We start from the raw sequence: 25,000 nt of genomic DNA, 5'->3' as shown, positions 1-25,000 counted from the left end.
GCATTTTCAAAGATACTGTAATTTGTACAGATATTGCAATTTAGACCAGTTCAATGAAAGGAAGGTTTTGACACAGCTATTATTAAAATAGCTTGGAAGGTTCTGTTATCACAAAGTTCAAACTGCAGATTCCAGTAATTTGTGAGTTTAGGGTTTACAATATTATACATATTTTGAATTTAATACTTAAACTAAATTGAGATTTTCACTATGATTTAGAATAAGAAGATTAGCAAAGTATACTGCATAGGCTGCCTTCTTAAATTGTATTAATTTTACTACCTTTTCTCCCTTTTGTGTCTGATTTAGAATGCAGTGCGTCATAATCTTAGCCTGCACAAGTGTTTTGTTCGAGTCGAAAATGTTAAAGGAGCAGTGTGGACAGTGGATGAAGTAGAGTATCAGAAGAGAAGGTCACAAAAGATAACAGGGTACGTTGGTGTTTGGTTTTGTTCAACTCAGTTGTTCTGTAATTCTGTAACCTGAGTGAGTCCTCTGTGTACTACAACCTGACAGACAAAGCGAGCACTTATGTGGAGAATACATAGCGAGCTAATAGCTAGGCTGCTGCATTCTCTTCAGTGAGCTAACAGTTATTTCATTTTTGTGTAAACGCTGTTTTCTGTGCATTCTTTGCCTGCCTGACTTCCCCACGTAGTTTGCTGCAAGGAGAGCGATAATGGTTTTGTTTTTTCCTATGTATTTCACCATATGTATGTCATTTTAATTCCATCTACCGTAAGTTCTCCTACTATATATTAAAAATAGCCCTGTGTACATATGTTGCCCATGTGTTAAGAGTTTCATATGCACTTGTTTTTACTGTAAACCTTTGACAGAAGTGGGAGTTGTTCAAGGTCAGTTTGGAATATAGGTATCATACACTACAGTACTGACCTCAAAAATATCTTCTTGATGAGGGTAGTATTCATGAGAAGCCTTCACAGGAGGACCTTTGGCATGCTTACTGCCCTACTTTCAAATTAATCCCATGTCAGTATGACTGGTTCTGTGGATGCTTTTTATTCCTTGAGAGTATATAATTAGTTTTGATAAAGCCATTCAGATAAAACCAAAGGTGCAGAGACAAGAGCCAGAGGTTTTTCTTTGCAGGAAGGTATTCTATTTCTGTAATGCATCTGTTTGTAGACAGTGACCCACATGACCTCTGGAGTCATACTCTGCACTAATTTTATTGAAAATATAATTATATGGTTATCTAGCATATAGCATTTAATCTATATGCTATATGATAGCATATATGGTATGTTTGATTTGCTGGAAACTAATTGATCCACTGTATTGTTCTCATACAGTTATTTATACATTATTGCAGCCTCATTTTTTTGTGAGGGAAGAGTAAGATCTTTTTTATTCAACACCCTTCTGTAGTTATATGTAACATAGTAACAGTGTACCCGTGTTAGTTCAGAAAACCGAAACCAAATACAGCAAGAGAGATGTAGCAAATGTGGCAGAGACAGATGTTCTACAAATTTTAAACCTATTTCTGTTAAATTCTTTCAGTGAGATGAGAACCTTTGTGCTCTTGTAGCAAATTTTCACGTGGGCCTTATTATAACAAGAGTTTTGCTTTTCTGATGCAAGTAAATCAGTGTTCTAACAGGTTGAGCTCCTTCCCTCCCAACTTCATTTCATTTTTCTTTCCTAAACTCTGGTCTTCTGAGCTGACAAACCAATCCATTAACCCAATGAACCAGACAGGATGTCTGCTTGTTTTTAAACTTTGAAAAATCGTTTATTTTCAGAAGCCCAACGTTAGTGAAAAACATACCCACCAGCTTAGGCTATGGAGCAGCTCTTAATGCAAGCTTGCAGGTAAAAAATATGAAATAATTCTTTTTTGTACACACTATCTATCTTCTTATGTGTGATGTATTTTATTTCTGCTTATACATTGGTATAGAATTACGTGGTATGTTTATGTGGACCTGATGGTCATTCTATATAACTGGGTTTATCAGCCAAGTAAGTTGTGTTACCTAGCACTGCAAGTAGTAGTTCTTATTCGTGCTACTTTTGATGTGAAGAAGCAAGAAGGACACCCTGTGGCAAAATCTGGAACATTCAGTTTTGCTGCAAATGTTAGATTGATAGAAGCTTTTGCAAATGCATGTGGATATGCATTAATATTTATCCAAGCTGTCATAAATGATTTCACATCATAGTGTTGGGGAACATGGTGCTCATGGCAAAAACTTTAAAGTTTAATTATAATATATAATTTTTATGCAGAAGAGGCAAATGTCAGGACTTTTTTATTTTGATTTAAGTTCTGGTCATTTTTTAAAGTATAGCAGCTGCCTGCATTATAAAGGAGCCATACATTGTGTGGAAGGGCAAAGGGGTTAAGTGTAATTCAAAGTCAAAAAATGATGTAAAACTAGAAAGTGCCATGAATATCAGAACATAATTAATAATGGAAAATCATGAAACCTAAGCAAAAGAAAGAGTAAACCAGAAGTAGAAATGCTGCTATTTACAGAATGTGAAAATAATTGGAAATGCACAAAATCCTTCTGACCACTTCAACAAATACTCAAAATTAGCTGTTCTGTGTGTGTATATTCCTAAATGTTCATACATGTAAGAGTGCTATGTATATGTATGGGCTAATAATTTGGTTTTACTTTTCCTTTTGGTAGGCTGCACTGGCAGAGAGCAGTTTACCATTGCTAAGTAACCCGGGACTGATAAATAACGCATCCAGTGGCTTACTGCAGGCAGTCCATGAAGATCTCAATGGTTCGCTGGATCACATTGACAGTAATGGAAACAGCAGTCCAGGCTGCTCTCCTCAGCCTCACATGTAAGTGCAGTCAGCTCTCTTTCAAGAAAAAATGCCTTAGTCTAAGACACAGTATTATTCAAAAGAGCTTTGAAAGGTGGTAAGTGAAACATCTGGAGCTATATATTTGAAACTAAACATTTATATTAAAACATTTAAATAGATGAGTCTTCATTTACTTTGTAGTGATTGCTATAAGCTTTTTTTTTCCTTTTTTTTTTTTTTTTTTTTTTGTAAAACCTCATCAATTTGCTTGCAAGCTCTGAACGTAATGGGAGGCTGATCTCTGTGGTCATTTTCAGAGCCTGGTTTGTAAGGTATAGACAGAATGTTCAACACTGGAATTAGTTGTAATTTTAACTATGACTCTCCGAACCATTTATGAACTGTAGTAGAGATATTGCCCGTTTATACAAACCATAAAATGCAAAGTTTAACTGTTGCCCACAGTTTACATAGAAGCCAGTAAAGTGTAACTTTTTGCCTGTCATATAAATCAGTGTAATTACGTATTCAAGTTTAATTACTGGTGCGTCTGTATTGGCAAGGTTTATATGTTATATTTTATGCAAGACTACGATTCCTATTAATATTTAGCAGCTAACTATATCATTAATTACTCTAAATTCTTTCCCCTACCATCTTTTTAATGGAGCTGAGAGAGTGGAAGTATTAAAAATTGATGTATTGTGGATTTCAGAAATGTGTCTGAAGCTTTAGAAATGCCTGGCCTTAATCAGTGGTGTCAAACATGGCAGTTTCTTGTTTACTAAATAGTAAAACATGTATCTTGGAGGTATTGTTTCCCAGGTTATTTATATAATAATTAGCAGTGTGATATGTAAGTAGACTTTGTTTTAAGTGTACTGTAAGATGATTTTTTTAAGTGTATCTAAGATGATGTCTTTTTTTTAGTGTTTTAAAAAGCTGATCTCATTTGCCTTTTTTAATTCCATTTTCTCTTTCCCATTTTAAATGTTCATTTTAATTGCTAGAGTGGTATATTTAACAGTAAGAGTAATTGAGACCAGACTGCCTTTTTTACTTATGCTCTGATGTGTTGAGAATCCATTTTGATCTGACCTTTTTTAGGAAAAATATTTTACTGATTTTTTTCTTCTTTTATTTGGCATGTTAATATATCTGTGATCACATAGAAATGTTTATTGTCATGCATTTAATTGTTTTATTGCACATTTGTTCTACTTGCCTTTGAAAATAATACACTGTGAACATTCATGTATTTTATCAGGTTCCAAACCATTACTTTTTCAAAATGGAAAAATTTGTCTTTTGGAAGTGTCTTTAGATGTATTAAATAATACAAAAGAAGTAATAAAACTTGAAGTAGAAAGAACATGAATATATGCTCTTGAGAGTAACACTACTCTAAAACAAGTAAAGTGAGCAATCAGACAAAAGTTTTTATATCCCATGCTTGATGCTATCAACCATGCAGTGGGTAGCTTGAGGCCTTTTACTTTTAGCAGTTCTCCTGAGTATGCTAATGCTCTCTTCCTGTATAAAATGCCAAGACAATAAAACTTTAAAGAGCAAACAAGAGTTAGATCATGTGTGTTAAAAACAGCTACTTTACAGAAAAGAATGACACTTGCTATTAAAGTTGTTTTGTAAGTGTTAGGCAGATCTGTTTACATATCCTATGTTCTGTCTGCCATTCTGCTGGATAAACTGTGATATCTGTGCATATGATTATGTAGATATGGCTACAGTTATAGCTGTGTTTATAGCTAAAATAGTGCATATTGAAGTAATTCTTGCCTATAACAAAGCCAAATACCCTAAGTTACACCCTAACTCAAGATTGAACCTTCCTCTCTCATTTTTATGATGTCATTTGTCAAAATAGGCATTTTCAGGACTTGCTATGTTGATTCCTTTGAAACTTGTGAGGACATGTTGCTCAGTTCTTTATAGATTGAAGCAACAATATGTAAATGCCTGAGACACAACTGGAGAAAGAATCTATGCACATTCATCCCTTGCAGCAAACTTGGTGCAAGAAGTCTGGGCTTCTGTGAGACCAAGTGCCATTAGACAAAAGATGCCCACTCACTTGTGACATTTTTTCCTTTTCTTTGGGGGGAAAAAAGGGAATGAATGCAATCTGCAAGGAAAGACCAGGGTAGGGAGAGGCTTGCATGAGAGGCAGAGGACCAAGAAAGAAGAGACCTCTTCCTTGCCTCCATGACCACATTGGTCAGGGACCCTCATTTTTGTTACATAAGAAAATGAGAAAATAGTATAGATCAAGCAAAACAGAATAAAACAAGTGAGGGATATGGCAAACAACGAAGACACAATTTAAATTTTGCATTGCCCACACATAACATAATCTCTTTTTTCTTTTTTTTTAACTGAAAAATAATTAATAAACTAGTCAAAAAAAAGGATTTTACTGGCACAAGCACCTATTTACTTTTAGTATCCTGAGAAGGTTCACCCAGGAAGTGTGGGTTTTTCTCCCTTAGAGAAGGGTTCTTGAGGTCTGATAATTACTACACTCACCTATAAATTTGGAGGCTCTAATAATCTCCAAGCAGATTAAACCTCTATCTCCTGATTCCCAGGAGGTGGCAGAAGCCACAACAGGAGTTGTATGCTGAGCAATGTTGCCTGCCATCTTGTAGGTGACACATGCAGGAACAATGGAGCAAGGTATTAGAGAAGGAGGCAAGAAGTTGTGTGCAATTTAGAGATCAAAGCATTCAGTTGGGAAGGTGCAGAGTTTGGATTCTAAGCAAGCTTCTAGAGAGAGTCATTTGTTTGGTATTTCAGCAGCAAATGCAAAATGAGTCCCAGTGACAAAGTCAAGCATCTTAGTTGGGCGTTTGGTTGTTAAAATTGTACTGACTCTCATTTTATCAGATATGATAAAACCACATGATAGCATACCTGTCTTATTTTGGGATGATCTTATTAATGTTTTAGCATATTTTGTGTGTATGTGCAGAAGTCAATGTATCTGTGGTTGAGCACTGGGACATTATTAGAGACATTGATTTCTGTTACTGTAGTGCCTGAGCGACTGGGTGTCAGAAAGTGGGGAAATTGTTTCAGTTCTTGGATATGAACCTAGTACTTCACATCTGGTTTTGAAGAGACACAGTAGTAAGAGTGGTTAGAGTCATTAATTTACCCATCTGTGACGAGGTATCTTAACACAGGCAGGCAAAACAACCTGCTTAGAAAATAGTCTCTGTTCATTGACTAGAGAAAGACAGCAGGTCCAGCAGGTCTATAACTTCAAGTAACTGTATCACACTTCAACACTTGTTAAGGGCAGTGAGTCCATCCAGTGTATTCAGGGCACTTTAAGACCTCCAAAATTTTGGCCTCACATAATGAAATATAATCTGCTCCATTTTTTATGCTTTTGAATACTTAAAAATGCCACAGTAAGTTGTAGGTGTTTAACCATGGCCTGGTAGCAGGGATAACGCTTATATTAATAATTACATAAAGCATCTGAAATTTTATTCTGTGTGCCTCCCAATTTCCTTTATCCATCTGACAAAAGGTGGCAATTCCATAGTCCAGGATGCAGCATATGAGTAGTGGAATCTTAAGTCCTAGATTTTTTTTCTATATTTCAGCAGTATTAAATCCAAGTTCTGTCTTTGACTGGCTTTCAAAACTGATTCCTGGTGTGTAGGCTCTGAGTGCTTCCTTGACATAAATATTCACTGAGAAAATGTGTTACTTATTGTAGGCGTATGTGTTCTGTTCAAAATTTAAATTTCTTCTAAGATCAGTTGTCAACAATCAATATCAGGCAATTGTATTTTAAGTCAATGCTTAAGACTGTTTTTTCTTTCATTATTTCAACATGGACTGCTTCTCTGAACTTATTGTGAGTTAGAGCTGATAAGCAACAGGTTTCAAAGCAACAAACAGAACTGAAGATGTTTAATGCACAAAGATTCATTATTTATGTAAAACTACGTGCTGTTAATCTTGCATAACAATTGTACATGGATGTAACTCTAAGTTCCACAGTACACGTCTTTGGAGTATAAACACAGAATTCTGAACTAAAGGAAACAAATCCAAACAAGTACAGTTAAAGGTGGGTTGTGGGAAAAAAAGTTTTAGTATTCCTGTAGAAACAACAGCATTGGATGAGGCATGAGGTGATGCTTAGGAACAATAATGACAGTTCATGCATTATTGAAAACACAACTTCTTTTTAACCTGTATGTAATAGCCAGCATACTGCTGAAGAGCTTTGGTGGGATTTGAAGGTCAGTTCTTTCCGAAGTAATAAATTTATATTTTTAAATGAAGATCAGGATCGTAGTGAAATCAACTTTGTGCTATTACTTTTCCTGTCTCTATTATACATCCAAGAGTGGGGATGGCAAATAAGGGATGGAAATCAAGTTCAGCTATTTTTCTGGTGTTTGTCTCTGGATTCTTACTAGACTGATTACACTTCAGTGATTATTGCAAGTGGCACAGACCCGGGTGTTTTATCACCAGAATATTTAGCACATCACTAGCCCCTATGGTCATGGCAAATGCATCATGCAAAATGGCACTTTGCTTCCTTGTATGATCCTGGCGGGGGAGAAAGGTACAATTTTAATCTGCAAAACTCTTCATAGCATTTGAGGAAACTGAAAGAAATTGGTCATGAGAAAACAAGGAAAATGGCAGACTGAGAAAATGTAGTCTTACCATAGGAAACCAATGGGGTGATTATACCATTCTATTAAAACTCACTGCAGCTCATTGAATAAGGAATGGAAGGAGTAAGAAAATGTGATAGGGTAAACAGATATCCCTCTGGTGAGATTTTGAGGAAGGGGCTTGTCATCATGGATATCTCCCTGCTCACTCTGTGAGAGTGTAGACTGACAATGCAATTAAACTCATTCCAACCGATTTACCAAAATAATCTAGTTCCTAACAGCAGATCCAGAATCCTGGAGTTAACACCATTCTGATTTTTGGAATTTTAGTTGTTGACAGCTTTTTTAGAAAAGTGAAAACAACAAATTAGATTTTAGAGTTGCTTCTCAAAAAGTGAGTTCATACATCATCTCCTATACGAGTCTTTATGTTCTGCTATTGTAGTGGTAGTACCTTAGACGGGAATTGTTTGAAGCCAAATGTCAAGACACACATATATTCCATGAACTTTAAAGCTGTTTCTAGAAAATGTTATGGTAGGTTGTTATGAGAAAGGATAACTTTTGTCCAAATGAGCAAGGGTAATAGTCAATCTTAAAAAAAAGAAATAAAAAGGAAAAAAAAATCTTATGCAGTGTAGTCCTTCGTCTTCGATTTTGTGTGGAAAAAGTGAATTCCAAGCATCTGTGGTTTCAGTCACCTTTTCTTTTTATTCTCCTGTTGTTCCCAACCCTTCTCCTTTACCTTTTCTCACTCTTGCCCTGACTGGATCATTTCTCTCTGCAGTTCTATCTGCATAATCATCAAACTTGTTATTTTTTTCAAACTTTTTTATCTTTAAATTTTATTCCCAGAGGCAAATATGATTATTCTGCTCTAAGATCATTTACTTTTGAGGTGCTTCAGTTTGAAAGCATTCCATTGTCAGGTCGTTCCCATATCTGATTATTCCAGTCCCCCACTGTTAAGCTTTCACACCACTTACAGTAGGTTACCTATCATTCCAGTTTTAATCCCTTTCATTCCCTTGTTTCTTTAACTTCATAATGTTATAATGTTCCAATCCCCTGTCTTTCCTTCTTCCTTTTTTTTTTTTTTTTTTTTTTTTTGTGTTATCGTTTCATTGTCCCATTTCATGATCTCTTTGCATTTACCTTGGAGGCTTGTTCTGTTCTAGGGGACTGCTATGATCCAAGTCTCTTGTTCATTGTATAAGACTTGACATAGTGTATAAGAAAATAAACTCGCGAAACACATCAATTAACAGGGATGTAACAAGCATTATTAAATAGGTGAGAAGCATGTAATTGAGCAGATGAATGTGGTAGCAATTGCAGTATTTCTGGGTATCCTTGTTCATCAAAAATGTTTCACCTAATCACATGATATTTTAATGCCTGTATAATTTAATTTCACACATTTTTATTCATAAATCTAACATAACGATGATAATGGGCATAGAGACTTTGTGACAACAATTGACTTTTATTTTTATATGAAAAGAGGAACAGCTACGAAATGGGACCTTAAAGGTTATACCTTTTGTCTGAGCATATTCCCATTGAAAGAAGTTCTATTGTGAGAATATGCAGTGAAATAATTTTGGCTTTTGGAAAAATAAGCAATGGTGGTTTGATTAATAATATTTTTCACCATTCTCATTGAAACAACTTTTCACTTGAATGTTTTCCTAAATCTTTATATTCTCCTTCTTAAATTTTTATTTTACATTACTTTACTTTTTAGTTCATTTGTCCTCTATTTTTGCTTCTGTTCATCAATTTACTTATTTTCCAACACTGATGGTCCAGTTCTTTATCATTTCGTCTCTAACTTATTAAATGTTATTTGTCTTACTTTTGATCAGAAGTTGCTATTTCTTTTTTACATTATTCCAGCCCCAGTTGTTGCACTTCTAGAGTACATTCCCAATGCTCTTAACAAAAAGATCGCTCCAGAGATACAGTGCCTTCAGCTGAAAAGAGTCAGATCCCCATAGCATGGCTTATAGAAGTTGCTAGACTCCTGTGGGACTTCACAGAATCTTTTTGGAAGCTGTCTTGCTGAAAACTTTGTGGTACTGCTATCATGAATTGTCAGTCTATGGATAAGATACTTCTACTTTTCACTTAAAAGGTCTGTATAAGAAAAGGCAGCATCCTAAGTTTTGTTGCAGATGTTAAAAATTTGTTTGACATTGCACAACTAAATTTCTCTGCAAACTCGTAAAATTGGTTCATAAGAGAATCTTGTCTTTGCACAATGCAAAAGCTGAAATGACAGTGCTGTTAACGTGTATTTCTAAAACTGCACAGACAGTAACAAATTTTATCCACTATTGATGATTGCATTTGTTTAATAACTGTGATATTATAAGCCAAAATTTTTGAAAGTGGACTCTCTAAATACTATTTTCTAAATACATGTGCCCAAAATGTGTCTTTAAACTTATCTATCACATAAAAAGTCAAATGAAAACATACAATTATATCCAATTCATAACACTTATATCAGTAGTTTAAATTATGATCCATAAATCCAAGCATTCCTTGAAAAATGTAAGACATTATGCTGAGAAAGTATTATTTGACTGTTGCTTAATCTTTAGAATTAATAGAAAACTAGAAACTTTACAAATTTTAAAAGACTAAAAATTCCCATTCAGGGTTGGTTTCTTTTAAGACTTTATAGAAAGACTTCATCACGTGTGAAACCCATGTGTAGGTCATGGTAAAGTTACTAAATCTCAAGATGGCTAAAGACATGATTATACCCAGTAAAGTCCATTTGCAAAGGCAAACTTCCCAATCTTCTGGTGAAGTGCAGTTGTGTCTAAAAAAAGCCTTTGATTTACATCAGTGCTGGGAATGCACATGTGTGATACAACCCTGATGTAGTTTCTGTTAGGGTTCAAACTGCAAGTATTCTGATGGTTTTCTCCAAATGAGCAGCAACATTGACAGTGTATCTTAAATGAGCTGAATGTATCCAGTGGTCTCCTTCCTATACCAAGATTTTACCAAGTTCATTCTTCCACTGTTCCCATTGCTAAGGATTTAAGGATGTTGCAGGATCTTTGTATGATTGTGACCACTCCACTGATGCTTTTTGAAGACTTTATTAAGCTTCTGATTGAGATGGGTAAGGGGATATGTTTATTTGATGCTGTGCTATGCTATAATGGTAGTAGTCTGGGTAATTAGGGACTTCTCGCAAAACTGATTTTTATTTCTCTTCATGTTTTTCTTCCTTCTCTTCATTCCTTGCAAATTTGGCATTACCAGACATCATAGCTGAAAAAAATGACCTCAGAGGTTTTATCTCCTCTTGCCCTAAGAACACAGGAGATAAGAGTCATGTTGTGGGCAACCATTTATTACAGTTCCTCTCCTAAAACTATCATAGTCCATCTCAAACTTGAAAGACATTGTGAAACTTCATTCTTTTGATGGTTATAAGCCATATTCCAATTTCCTGGCTAAATATATTCCAATTCAGTTTCACTGATATGGATTTTAGTTTACAGAGTCTTTTTTACTCTTCCTCACATTTCACCAATGTATTCTAGAGAGCACAGTGTGAGCCTTGACTCTTTATTTTGTAGACCAAACAGACTGTTTCTGATAGATCAGGCTGTCCATTTTCCTCATGTGTCTACAAGCCATTCCATAAAAAGACTCAGTTTGGATTTAGTTATGGTGGGTAGGTATTAACAGGTTTTTTGAAGAATTCCAGATGTGCTTGTATGTAATGTGTTTCTTCTTTGTTTTGTTCCTGTGGGGGAAAAGCTTATTTCAGCTATATTCAGCTAAACTGTTATGGTTTCCTTTAATATACACTATTATGGATGGATTTGGGGCCCTTTTGTGGGAAGTGCTGTACAAAGGCAAAACAAAAAAGGTTGTCAAATCCCTACCCCAAACTCTTACAGTCTCTAGGTAGTAATTGAATTGCTTGGGTTTTGAGAAGGACCTTCAGATGCAGTTTGAATAGAAGGTGTGTATTACTTACAGTTCTGTCCCCCTGTAGAACAGCATCACTTCATTTTGAGAAAGGTTTGACACAAAGCCAGTTGCCATTGACTGTGCTATAGGTACATAAATCCCAGAGGCAAACCATGCCTGGTGGCATGCCATGAGATTAGCATCCATCAAGTATTTTTCTGTAACTATCATGCCCTTTGATTCATAACATTATGACAGAAATAATAATGTGTTTGTATCTATCTGGAGCTCCTGGAAGTACAATTTAAACCATATATATATTTATTTTGTAGGAAGATATATATGGATGTATTAATGGCAGTTGTATTGGACTGTATATATTTCATTCGCCAGGAATACCCTGCCCTATGAAGCTGAAGTCTGTGTTAAGCATAGGCCAAAGTACATGGTTAAGAGGCAGGATATGTTAATCTAGGCTCCGTGATATCTCAGATATTTCCTAATCAGCTCAGTCTGCAGGCAGACTGTATTTGTGTTTTCTTGTAGAGATGATACAGGTATAGCATATTCATCCGACACATTGCTCTCCACATCTAAATGGTAAATCTGCAATAGTATAGAAACGGGAAGCATGATATTCATATGCTAATATGAATATTCATATGTTAACAGTTTGGTGAAATGTTCTGAAAAAAGTTAGAATGACTGGATGCAGTCTTTCTTAATACTAGAGGCTGGTGACAAATATGTGGTGACAAAGGTATGTGGCTGTTGAGAGCATGCTTAACAGGAATGTTACAAGCTCTGTCTTCCACAGAGTTCTTCTGCTTGGTCTTTTTTGAAGACTGGGGAAAGACTAAAAACACTAGTTTTATTGAGAAGAGAGGAACTAGGTGGGAAATTATGACAGCCTTTAGAACACAGTTCACAGAAGATGGGAAAGAACTTGTCCATTGAGAATGGGACAAGAAATAATTGACTGATATTTTGGCAAGAACAGTTAGGATGGACACCAGAAAAAAAACACCTTTCAGAATTTAGGATAATAAAGTGCTGATAATGTGTACCAGCACAGAAAGTCTTTAGAACCACTGATACTGGAAGCTTCTAAGAATAAATTCAAGTAGTCAGAAGGGATTTAACTATAAATGATCCTACTTTGGGGTAGGGAAAGTAAATTAAGAGACTTTATGATCTCTTGAAGTTCCTTCTAACCCTGTTTCCTTTTATCCGTATCATAAATCTTGAAAAAGTAGAGACTTTTTCATGTATGCCACATTTTACAAAGGTAGCTGAATTGTCCATATCCATTTATTTTGTAATTTGAAACAGCTATCATTGCAAAATTCTTTTAAGTACTCTTATTTTTATGATCAAATTGAAAGTTGGCCTCGCAGAGCCAACATAGTGAGCATAAAATTCAGTTAATATGAGAAATGTCAGCAAGGGTAGTGCAGAAAGTCCTTAACAGGCCAGTTTGACCCAATTGTCTGTGTTGAGTGTGGTGTCTGGTTCTACTTGTTAAATACTACCATCAGCAAAAAAAAAACACAACTGAAGAGCTGGCCTTTCCAGGCTTGTTCTAGTAGACTAAACTAGGCCAGTGGTCTTGGGAATCCAAAGAGGTCCTAGCTGACTGGAAGCTGGTGAATGTCATCCCAATTTCCTAGAAAGGCAAGAAAGAGGGCCCTGGAAACTGCAGGCCTGTAGGTCTCAATTCAGTGTCTGGCAAAATCATGGAAGACCTTATTCTGGAAAGTATTGAGAAAAAGAAAAGAGAAAAAGAGAAGGATGACTCAATCACTGGTCAGAGCCAGCACAGCTTCATGAGTGGGAAGGTTGTCAAGTTGTCAAACCTGATTTCCTTCTATGGCAAAATAATTTGATCTAGGAAAGCCAGTAGATGTGATCTTTTTGGTGTTCAGAAAAGTTTTTAATACTGTCTCTGACAGGATCCTTCTGCACAAAATGTCCAGCACTCAGCTGGATAAACACTTTATGTGATGAGTGAGCAGCTGGCTCATGAGTCAGGCACAAAGGGTTACAGTGAATGGGGTGACCTCAGACTGGTGACCTGTCACTAGTGGGGTTCCACAGGGCTCCATCCTTGGCCCTGTGCCCTTCAACATCCTTATGAATGACATGGATTCAGGACTGGAAGGGATACTGAGTTTGCCAATGATGCTTAACTTGGAGGAGCTGTCAACTCCCTTGAGGGAGTTGTTCGTACGATTTATCTGTTCAGTTCAATGCTTCCCAAGAGTGTTATTGATGTAAAAGTTTTCAACAGAAATAGAAAAACAAATTTATATAGCATGTATATTTATTAAAATGTACAAATCCTATATATAGCACAGTCCAATTTCTCCCTCAGCTTTTCCAGGATCATTGAATAGCTTTCCAGATTTTGCATAGAGAATATTTGTTGGTTCTAACCCACAAATAACACTGAGATACTTAATTGCTGCTGCTAAGTTACTGTGTAACTGGTACAATTTTTAAAACATCCCAACCGTTAGGCACTACAGAGCATGCCAGATCCACAAGCTCTTGTCTTGAACTTTGTTGTTTCTGGGCTTGCTATTTTTTATGGTTCTTCAATAACCCCAAAAATATTCACAATGAAATCTCTAGTACTTTGTCACTTTGCTTTGAAATTTTGCCTTAAAATCTTCTGTGCTCTTTCTCCCTAATACTTTTCTTTGTTTAGCATGTTAACTTTAGACGTTTGAACTAGATGCAGTTGATGGGTTGAAAGACTTTAGAGGCCTGTGCCCTAAGCTAATTTCTAGTCAAGTTTTTTACTTTCTTGTGGTTCTATCACAGGGAAAATACATTTATTTAGACACCAAAGGGAGCAAGCAAATGTCAAGGATGAAAATTTTAGTAAGAGTTGCTAGAATCAGAAAATCTATGTTAATGTTATCTTCTTAGTCAGAACTTGATTTTTAAAAAATTTGATCCTGTAAGAAGGGCTAATTGTAGGCGAGCTTTAAGCTTCATTTGATTTTTAAAGAAAGTGTATTCTTAATATGCCATTTTTTCAGAAAGGTGTCTTTATCTGTGTTCAAAATTTAATATATTAGGGCAAATGGGGTTTCCATATTTATAGCCTTTTCTTTCCAAGTCTAAAAATAATACTAATTTTAAAAGAGAACCCCAAACAATAGACAAAACACCAAGACTTGCTCAATTTAATTATAAGTTTCATAAGATAAAAAAATCCTCTGTATTTTTTCACTGCCCTTTCTTAATCAATGAAATAATTTACTTTGTTAAAGGAAAATGGCATTGTCAAATTAAATCGGTCAATTTATACTCTAAAAGTTTTTCTATACAATGCTAATTTTTTTGTAGTAACTAAAAGAAAGAACAGAACAGGTTTGATTGTTGAGGATTTTTTAAAATTATTTCAACATTTTTTTCCACTCAGACTCCTTACTATAAAGTCAAAATTCTTCAAAAACTTGTTTTGCATATTTTCCTTTTAATTTTGGTATGCCACCAATGGCCATTTTCAGACTTTCCTTCAAAAAGAAACTCTGTGGTTTAACTGTTCCTCATTTGAAGAGAGCCAGTTGATAATTGTATGTGCTTGGGCTGGCCCAAATGGATAGGGCAGGGAGCACCAAGCACCAACTCCAGCCTCTTCAGGATCAAAAGTGTTTGTGTATTTGTAGATAAGGAGATAAGTCATCCCTGAGTTGGGAAGTGCATATGCTATAGAAAGGAAAAACAAGAGGTTTGCTCCTAGTGTCCATGAATTAATGGCTAGCTGGCTTCTGCAGTGTGAAGGTCAATATGTGTTAAAACATTTTTCCTTTAGATTAATGATAGATGGCATCTTGGAATTACTGAATACTTAATATTTTAAATAGGATTTAAATATGTAATAATTTTGAAAATCAGAGCTCATTAACTGTGTAACATACTGAGGATTTTAGAAACTTCTCTTTTGCAGTTGCATTATGCCCTTTTATTTTTATAATAAATTAGTAGTGTGATAGCTACAAGGATAAAATTATTATAAATCTGCCATAATAAATTAAATAAATATTAAACCCTTAAGTTTAAGACAAAGGTGAATGTGTCCTTTTTCCCATGTTTCCATATTTTTAGTACCTCACTATTACTCATATCTCCAAGCCTCTCCTCTTATGTTGACTTCAGAGGCAGCTAAATTAAATTGATTCAAAGTTTCCTACCACAGGCATGTTTCCCGTGCCACAGGTCACTTCGGTTCTTTCCTGGATTCTTCTGTATGGTTTTTGGGATGAATGAGTAATAGCTAAAGGGTAGTCAGGTACATTGATTATAGAAGTTGAAGTGAGGGCCTACTTACAAATACATAAACATTTTTAATATAATTCTTGTCATTATTCTCTCCTAGTTAGTCTAACATACTAACAGGATTTGATTCCTCAAGCAGAAGCACCATTGAAAGATTCATAATATATTTCCCAAATGGTTATAGTAGATGGACGTATATGAATAGTTTATTTCCTTTCTTTTGTTTGTCAGCAGTAAATTGATTTTGCCGTGTATTGTCAGCTTTGGGATTTTTTCACAGTTAACTTCACAAATAACTAATCTATATATGTATAACATGTTGTTATCTCTGTTTATATCTTCAAGGCTATTCATAATGCTTTTCAAAATAGAAATCAAATGTAGGATCTTAGAGACTTGCTGCTAAACTGCCTCTTTGTTGTGATATAATCTTTTGTTCTTCATCAAATTACTTTTATTACTGACAAATCTTCATGTCTGCTTTTAGTATGAGTTGGATTTTTGGAAGTTTCTCATGGGAATTTGTGAATTTAAATACGCCCATCTGCTCCGCTTGTTTACTGCAGCATTATTCTTGGAAGGCTCATAGAGCAAGTAAAATTACTGTTCTTACATATAATTGTTATTCCACCTCATTCATCTGGTAGAAAAATGTGTGGTTCACATTTGGTTATTCCCCCTTCTCCCCAAGCGTTCTGTCAGATGCATTACATATTTTACTTACATCTTCTGTGAATAAACTTCAGAAGCGAAATCATGGCCTTAATGAAGTCAAGGGGAATTTTCCCATTGACTTAAATGAGATCTGGAGTTCATCCAAGGAAACTCTTTGTCTTTATGTCTTTGGCTTTCCCTCATTTCTTATTCTACTTTCAGTCACTCCGAATCATTCCTAATCTCCTTCTGATATTTCCTGTAACTTCTTACAGTCTCATTTCTCAATTTCAGTTTCTCAAAATATTTTATCTTTGCTTTCCCTTTTTTTTTTCTTTTTTATAAATAAGACAAGAAGCTCTCCCAGATCTGAAATCTTTTTATTTGGTCTTTGAAACTTTTTACACTCTTACTACTCTATAACATTAGCAAAATCACCAATGTTGAAATCCAGAACAGTTTTATCCATGCAAATACAAGCAAGAAATATTTTCTCATTTATTCTCTCTGTTTATGTCAAGACTAATTGGATATGGCCTGTTAACCAATAAGTTAGTAATTTTTTTTTTAAAGGCTTGGGTTTTGTTTTTGTTGCTAATATAAGTGTAATGTCTTAATATTTTCTGCTGTCTATATTTCCCTAAATCTCAAAAGGTATAGATAAAATCACCCTTTTTTTATTTTTTTTTCTTTTTACTTTTTCTTCATTAAAGAGCCCTCTTAGAACTTCCTTTCCAGACACCATACGTAGCTTGTGGTGTATTCCTCTCTTTAAGATAGCACTATGTTTTCTTTTAGTTCAGATTTTCAGGTAATAATGAGTATCTTCCTGCTGCCCCATTCCTCTCTGATATTAGACATACATAGGCACTCATCTACAGAGTAGCGTTCCTCTGCTATTTTCATCCTAGATCTTCACATCCAGTTATTACTTGTTCTTGACTTTTGCTCTAGTCTTACATTTGCAATACCTGGGTATTCTCTGATTTCTCCTGGAGTGCTGAATATGCTGGGACTCATCCTGTTTACATCTTATATGATGCAGGATGGATGTCTTTCTCATTAGGTTTGCACATGGTATCAAATTAGGGGAACAGTCAATGTGCATAAGGGTAAGATGGCCATTGAGAGGACCTGTATGGGCTGAAGGACTTGGCCAAGAGGAGCTTTTTGAAATGCCATGCCTTGCACCAAGGAAGGAAAATCCCCATCTGAGTCCAGTTTTGACACCTCAAATTTAAGAATTACAGCAGTAAACTGGGGCGAGTTCAGCCAAAGTCTACACACATGGTCAGAAGAAGAAGCAGTCGCCTTCTGGGGAGAGCCAGAGAGAGCTGAACTAGATCAGCCTGGAGAAGAGGGGGCTTTGAGGAGACCTGACTCTCAGAACCTATAGGAAGATAAGCGAGAAGATGGAAGCAGGCTCTTTATTTTGGTGATAGAATGAGAGACAGAGGGCATAAGTTAAAATGAATGTTTCAGACTGGACATAAAGAAATATGAATATATATCCCCTTTCTTCGTGAGGACAGTGAGGCAGTGGATGGGGCTGTTGACAAGCAAGTTGAATAGTCCATATCCCCTAAGGTTTTCCAAATGTGACCAGATAAAATTCCAAGCCATCTGTTGTGACCTTCTGTCTGTGCCTTCTTTAGGCAGCAGGTTCACCTAGAGATACTCTGGAGCCCTTAAACTGCATTACCCAGTGATCCTAGCCTGAGTTTGCTTTAAAACAACCACTGAGAGAGTGGGCCGAAGCAATGTAGCAATTTTAGCAATCAGGTGTAAGGAGAAAGATGATCTGGATTTTTTTTACAGATACTAGTAAAGTCCTATCAGGTGCTCACAAAAGGGATGGATCTTGATGCAACAATAACTGAGTTTATATCTTTTTTAATTTATTAAAAAAAAGAAAAGTTGTACTTGCAAGACCAGTTTTATGCAATTGGTAACTATGCAGTTTGTGATTATTATTTTTCTTTACCCCTGCTCCAAGGAACTTACCTCCCTTTTATTCTAGTGTAGTTGATTGGAGGGCATGAAGAGCACTAGCTGCTTCTACACTGACTGCTAAAATTTTATCAACAGATACTATAAATAGGAAAGTCTAGTTTAGAGGTTGTAAAAGCAATAATTGACTTACACAAACTCATTCATTCTTGCTCCTACCTTTCTTGATGTGCCAGAGGCACTTTGTGACCATTGATCATTAATTCCATCTTATGCCATCTCCTCTAGCAATGAACTAAAGACAAACTTTAGTGGCCTAATTATCTTTTCCTATGAACTTTTATCTCCTGTCAGCATCTGCAGCAGTGCCTGCCAGTTAGGACTGTTTGTTGCCTCTGTTTTCTATTGCCGAGTCAATGCAACTCCCAACTCCAACATGGTAGACTTGAAATCCTTGGTGATGGATAAAATGATAAATATCAAAATAAGTATATTTCAAAGGTATATTTAGTCCTCCAGTGTTGCATTTCAGAAAATAAAAGGATGTTACGTCCATTTTTTTTTCAAAATGGGTCTTGCAGGGCCCAGGGTGTAAGGGTGTAATTTGAAAGTGGAAGGTTGATAAACACCATCCATAAACACCCCCACTGAAGAGCAGTGCTTCTATAGGATTAGAATTGTATTTCTGATCTTCTTCCACCAGGATATTGTAGCTTCACTCTCTTCTTAGTAAAATGAGGTAGCACACCCTCAGCTTCCTGTGAAGGGTATGTGACAACAGGACCTTCCTCCCTTTCTTGTTTAAAGCCAGAGATTTGCATATAGGCATCATTTTATCTAGAAATAATGCCACTTCTTCATCATTTCAATATATGTGATAAATACATGTGGGAAGTGTTCTTCAAGGAGGAATAATAATGGATTCTGTGACAGTTGTAGCATATTTAATTACTCGTCTAATACTTTCTTCCTTTCTCAATATTTGGATTAGTATCTCCCTATGTGGCTGTACATATTCGCATCAATAAACAGTTAACTTCTACTTAAAAAAAATAATAAACTGTTTATAATAACGAAAAATTGTAGAAAGACAGAGTAAGAATTAGATAACATGAAAATATTATAGGATTTGAGGATTTGTCCCCATTTTTCTAGCAAAGTATAAATATAAAAATTTTAAATCTGAAATAGTGGAATGGAAAAGAAAGCTTTTCTTTCAATATTGCCATGGGATATCCTGCAGATCTATAGCTATATTGGCAAGATAGATCTTCCCGAGGATATAGTCATTCTCCTCTATTAGGAAAGAGACAGCAAAGAAGTTATACATAATATATTTGAACATGTTAAACTGGGAAAATGCTTAATGCAAAGAAGTCTTTAGAAAGCAAAAATGCTTCAGATAAAAATAAGTATTTTAAACTTTTTTCACATATGAAAATATGCAAGCATACACAAATTATTAGATTGGCCACAGAATTATATGAGCATAGTAGCTCACCTTGTTGGCTTGGACACAAATATTTTCATACTTCTGCAGTTTGAAGAATTCTGCAGCTGTGAATCTTCTCCCAGCATTTACTGGAACCCTTTGTGTAGCTGAATAAGAATTGCACTTGTAGTGGAGGGTGCCCTCTACATAAAAGAATTGAGGGCAACTCTTGGTAATAAGCAAAAACAAAAATCTGATATTAAAAGTTACACTGGAGAAGTGGAGTTCCATAAAAGCATTCGGTTTCTTTCTTTCATTACTGAGGCACAGTAATTGTGAATAATGATAGTGAGTCGATAGTAGAGTTGAAGGAATACCTGCAGACTAACCAATTGGTTTTGAAGATGTAATGTTTGTGGGCTTAAGGCTGTCTACAGAATTGTGAGGAAGAATGGATCAAATAGAACATCAGCTGGTTTGAGAAATAGTTAAAGTTGCTAGAGACCTACCTTATTATTTAGTTTATTTTTTTAACTCCTAAGAAACTCTATTTGTTTAATGGACAAACATAAATTCAAAGAATATCAATGTAGTTTGCCACAACACATATGGCTTAGAAATTTTTCAGTCCCAAAGATTCCCCTGGGAAAATTTTCTTCATCTAAGTTTTAGAAAATTCGTCGTCTTTATACACTTCTATATGAAGTCACTTGGAAAGCTGTGAGTCAATAGTATCAAAATTAAAGTCTCACACAAAATAAGCTTGGGAGGGACTTCAAGACATGATGTAATTTATTGCCCTTTGTGCCATTGAATACCAAAGTAAAAAACTCCCTAGTGTTACTAGGTGCCTAAGTCTCCATAGCAATACAAAATACTTTCAGCTGCAACCCAGCAAAAAGATTATCCTTTCATGATTTTAGACTGATTATTGCAACCCCTGAGTGGAATAAAAAAGCACCAAAAGAGCTTAAAAGAATTACATGACTTGTTGCAAATCATATTCTTGGCTACAAAGCTCACAGTAAGCACATTGACCTAGGCAGCTTCTCTCTCTTGACATCTACCACCACTTCAATACAAAGCCAAAAGGAAAGTATTTTCCCTGCCAGTCATTACATTGATTTCACTGCCTAAATCTCTCTGTCGTGATGTCCCACAGCACTTTTTCTTAAATTATCTTAGCAGAACATTAAAGATTTTAGGTGGATATGGGCAACAATATTTAGACGACCCAGATCTGAACTGTGGAGTTTGTTCACTGGGAATCTTAGAGGGGTTGAATCCTGGAATTTTCCTGGCAGCTTTCAGAATTAATCTCTGGACTTCTTACTTTTTTTTCTTTTTTTTTTTCACATATACAAATGAGAAATGAACTAATGAACTAATTCTTTTTTTTTTCCTTCTATAGAATTGCATGAAAGATATACTGGGAAACTTAAATTGTTAAATCTCTTGTTTGGAAGAAGAAAAGGATTACTGTAGTAACACAATGCTGGTGGTTATAAAAGGCATTGTCTGCCTTCATATGTTTTCCAAAGAATAATTGAATCTTTTATTCAAAGCCTAGAATGAGTCCTATTTTACTAAAAAAATCTGAAAATTGTTGTAATTATTGATATTTCCTTGTCATTAATTCCCACTGCAGTTTGGCTTTATTTGGTATCCCCTTACGTTAAAGCTGATGTGAAGTGCATCCACTGTAGAAAATGTGCTATTCATAATTGAGAATATAGTATCAAGTATGTTTTCTTCTTGTTGGCACCAGCTCAACTCAATTTAATTAAGAAATCATGTACTTGGTTATGCGATCTGGTTGTTTTCTTCTCAGCAACAGCACATGTTCTGATGTTTAGAAGTTGAATGTACCACTTGTTTTGTTGCTGTTGTCTACATTTTAGCAGGGTTTTCATAACTGTCGTACTAAACACATTTTCCCTAGGTAGGATCAGTCTTATCTTCTGCAAAATTCAGAAGACAAGTTCACCTTGTATCAGATGAGTTATTGCCGACTTTGAGAATTTGGCTTCATCCCTAAATATTTGAAAGTTACTTTACACATTCCTTCCTAGTAGATATTTATCTCTCAGCTGCCTGGCCTGCTATGTTTCTTTTTCCTCTGAAAACACAAAGCTCTTCTCCAAAAGCCTACAGTCTTCATAAGGCCTTTGGAAGTGTCCAGCAACTGTTACCTGTCTCCTGGCAGTAATTCCAGTTAAATGTTAGAAATGGTGATTTCTTTAAGGATACAGTATGCAGTTGTCATTTGCCAGTTAGTTGCAAGGAATGAGAGTAAAATCTTCATGTGAAGCTGTAAAGCATGCAGAAGAATGAATGTTTGAGGCAGCCACAGAGAAAGAGGAATGTCATGTTCTGCAATCTATGAGCAAAGAAAAAGCAATGTATTGAGATGAGTAGGCAGATCTGCAAGATATTAGAATCCTTCTTTTATATTAAAAACATCTCTCACAGAGAGTATTATTTTGAAAGTGCTAGGGTACAGGAAAAGTCTTCTTTATAATTGTAGATCCATCAATTGTAGAGAAGGAAATGAGGATGTTCATTTGTTTATATCTTTACCAAAAAGTTCTTTGTATTAATTTAGCCCATCTTTTGCTGCTGCTGCTGCATTCATCTCCTTGCTTTCTGTGTGTGACCTTGCATTGTCACCCTGAGCTCAGGCAGAGGTGTATTTTGCCAGCGCTTCTTCAAAGGAGACAGGCATCTTGATGTGGACATTTGGACATGGTGTCGTACTTGTACTTGCTAAGAGATGTCTCCATCGTCCCTTTATTATCCCAAAGAGTTAGCAGGGACTTACCATACTGCTCACAGATGTGTACCTAACTCCAAGGATGATTTAGGAAAGGCCCAGAAAGATGGGGACTCCAGGCCTCCCCCAAAAACCTGTTTCAGTGTTTCATTGTCTCTACTAATTTTTAACTCCAGCATCTGACCAGTTGCTCTTTCTATAGCCTAAGACATCCATTTTTCAGTCTTTCATCATGTAACAGGTTTTTTTTTCCTAATTCTCTACCAGGATTTTCTCAAGTTGGTGGCATCTGTGAAATTAATAACAATGTTCTTCATTCTATCTTCATTGTCATTAATAAAAAGTATTGACTAGTACTGAACACAATTGGTTCATCAAGAAATGATGCTAAACTTTCCTAAAATACAGATTTCAATTATATAGTAGATCAGAAAGTTTTGATCACAAGTCCAAAATCACTAAGCTATGGGTTTTAGAATTTAAGTAGCATATATATTAATAAAAAGTCATGGAATACAGAAATATTTGTTCACAATTTATGTTTAAATACTCCATACTTCACATGAGAATTTGTTTTTAGCACAATGCTCCCATTGTATAACAAAACAGTAGTGAAAAAATTTGCAAATAATCACATTTAAACGTATTTCTGTCTGTAAATACACAAATCTTCAAATCTTTTGCCTATGGAAAAGAAAAAGAAAAGGTTTTTGGTTTTCATATGTATCTTGTATAGTTGCTTCCTTAGAACATATATAAAATGCATCTCTAACCAAAGTTCATGCCTGAACTTTGCCTTTCAACCTTTGATTTTGAAAAACAAACTCTAGAGTTGAGAGAAATGTTTGTTTCATGAGCCAATGTGTTATTCCTTGTATTTACTCTTCCAGAAAGAGATGCTTGTATGGCATTGTTTTCTAAAGCTTAGAAAGCTTTCTTAAGCTTCTGGCAGAACAACCTAGGAAATTTATTTCTGTGTGGACATCTGAACTGCTTGATTTTTAGTCTTGATTTGCTGTTAATCTGTAGGAGAGTATAGTTGAAAAAAATAAAAATTTTTATTCATGATTAGTCCTTTAAGATATTAATCCTTCCACAGATTAGTCATCAAATTAATCTTTGAACTGTCCTTGCAAAAATGTGGTCCTCAATACTAAAAAATTACAATACAAGAGGAACTAATATCTTAATGTGTAGTGAATTTTTAATGGCTATTTCTTGTTATCCTGTCTGTTTATACAGTGGCTGCACTCCAATCACTGAAGGGCAATAAAGCAACCTGGACATCACCCTTAAAGGAATTGAATGCATTTGGGGAAAAATTCTGTACTTAGAACTTCTTAAGCATGGAAACAAAACATAGCAATGAATCATAGAATGATTTGGAATGGAAGGGACATTTAAAGATCGTGTACTCCACCCTCCCTGCCATGGACAGGGATATCATTCATTGAATTGATGAAAGCCCCATTCAGCCTGATTTTGAAAAATTTCAGGGATTGGCGTCCACACTTCTCTGGGCAATCTGTTTCAGTGTCTCACCATCCTCCTGTAAAATATTAGGTATAACAGTGCACAAAATGCAATTTCTTGGGAGCAACAAAGGAAAAATAATATTTTGATGGTAGTGTTACAGCATTTGGAGAAAATTATTGTGGCACTATAGCATGATTAAAAATCACTGAAGACTTGCATCAAAAACTTTGTCACTTACAGTTCTGAAGAAAATATCTGAAATTTGAAGCTTGATGGAGTTCAGTAGTTCTCTTCAACACTTACAAATGTTTGAGAAAAGATACTAAGTGAAAAACAAATCTCAGGAAAGGACCTTAAATCTCAAGGCACATAATTACTTGTATTGCCTTAAAAAGGGATGAATTGTTTTTCTCCCTCTTTCAGAAGACATTGTTCAAACGTTTTTCAGCAATAAAAGTAATTTCTAAATGACCTCACATTCCTCTGCAACACAGCTACCACACAAATAAGAACAAATATAGTTAAATTCAGATGGAGACTGAAGCACCTTGTTGCCTGTGGGTCCTAATCATTGCTTTCAAATTCAGCAAGTTCTGCACCACAGTAGATACTGCATGACCTCAGATCACCCTGTGGTGCTTTCAAACCTCAGGTGTCTGCTAGAAACACAGCAGAGAGACATAGGAGATTAGGTTCAATTTCTTTTTTAATCATTACAGCAGGGTTAACTTTGCAAGGAGAATCGGGCAGTATGTCTTGGGGTTTATTATTTTATCAATTACTGTGTAGTGGCACGTTGGATACAAACCCAGATAATAATCCAGTAGTCCTTGAATAGTACACTCTGTATAGTATACTAGCTGTAAGGAAGCCATGTGTGGGACCTGACTGCTAAATATTTGTTTAGTATATTCTGTGTACTCTATTCATGAAAAACAATCTAAATGTGCAGTGAGACTAGTCATGCTGTGCCGTATTTCATTTTGTAAATTAAGATCTTCATTTATTTCTTGCAA

General features: G+C 35.5%; 1 protein-coding gene across 6 annotated transcripts in view; it reads left to right on the top strand.

Annotated features, from left to right (window-relative positions):
* The window catches only part of FOXP2 (forkhead box P2), a 398,888-nt gene that overhangs the window by 369,547 nt on the left and 4,341 nt on the right, over positions 1-25,000 (top strand). For 5 of the 6 annotated variants that reach the window (XM_054272498.1, XM_054272517.1, XM_054272489.1 and 2 more), the window contains 3 exons: positions 310-431; positions 1,770-1,839; positions 2,667-2,830. In XM_054272498.1, coding sequence (XP_054128473.1) covers positions 310-431; positions 1,770-1,839; positions 2,667-2,830 — 356 coding nt within the window. The remainder of the gene's footprint in view (positions 1-309; positions 432-1,769; positions 1,840-2,666; positions 2,831-25,000) is intronic. The other variant, XM_054272526.1, reaches the window with a different exon arrangement.

This window comes from Melozone crissalis, unplaced genomic scaffold (assembly GCF_028551555.1).
Source record: "Melozone crissalis strain CALT ecotype California unplaced genomic scaffold, PUWL_Pcris_2 ptg000004l_1, whole genome shotgun sequence".
Lineage (NCBI taxonomy): Eukaryota > Metazoa > Chordata > Aves > Passeriformes > Passerellidae > Melozone > Melozone crissalis.
This window is presented reverse-complemented; position numbering and strand designations above follow the sequence as displayed.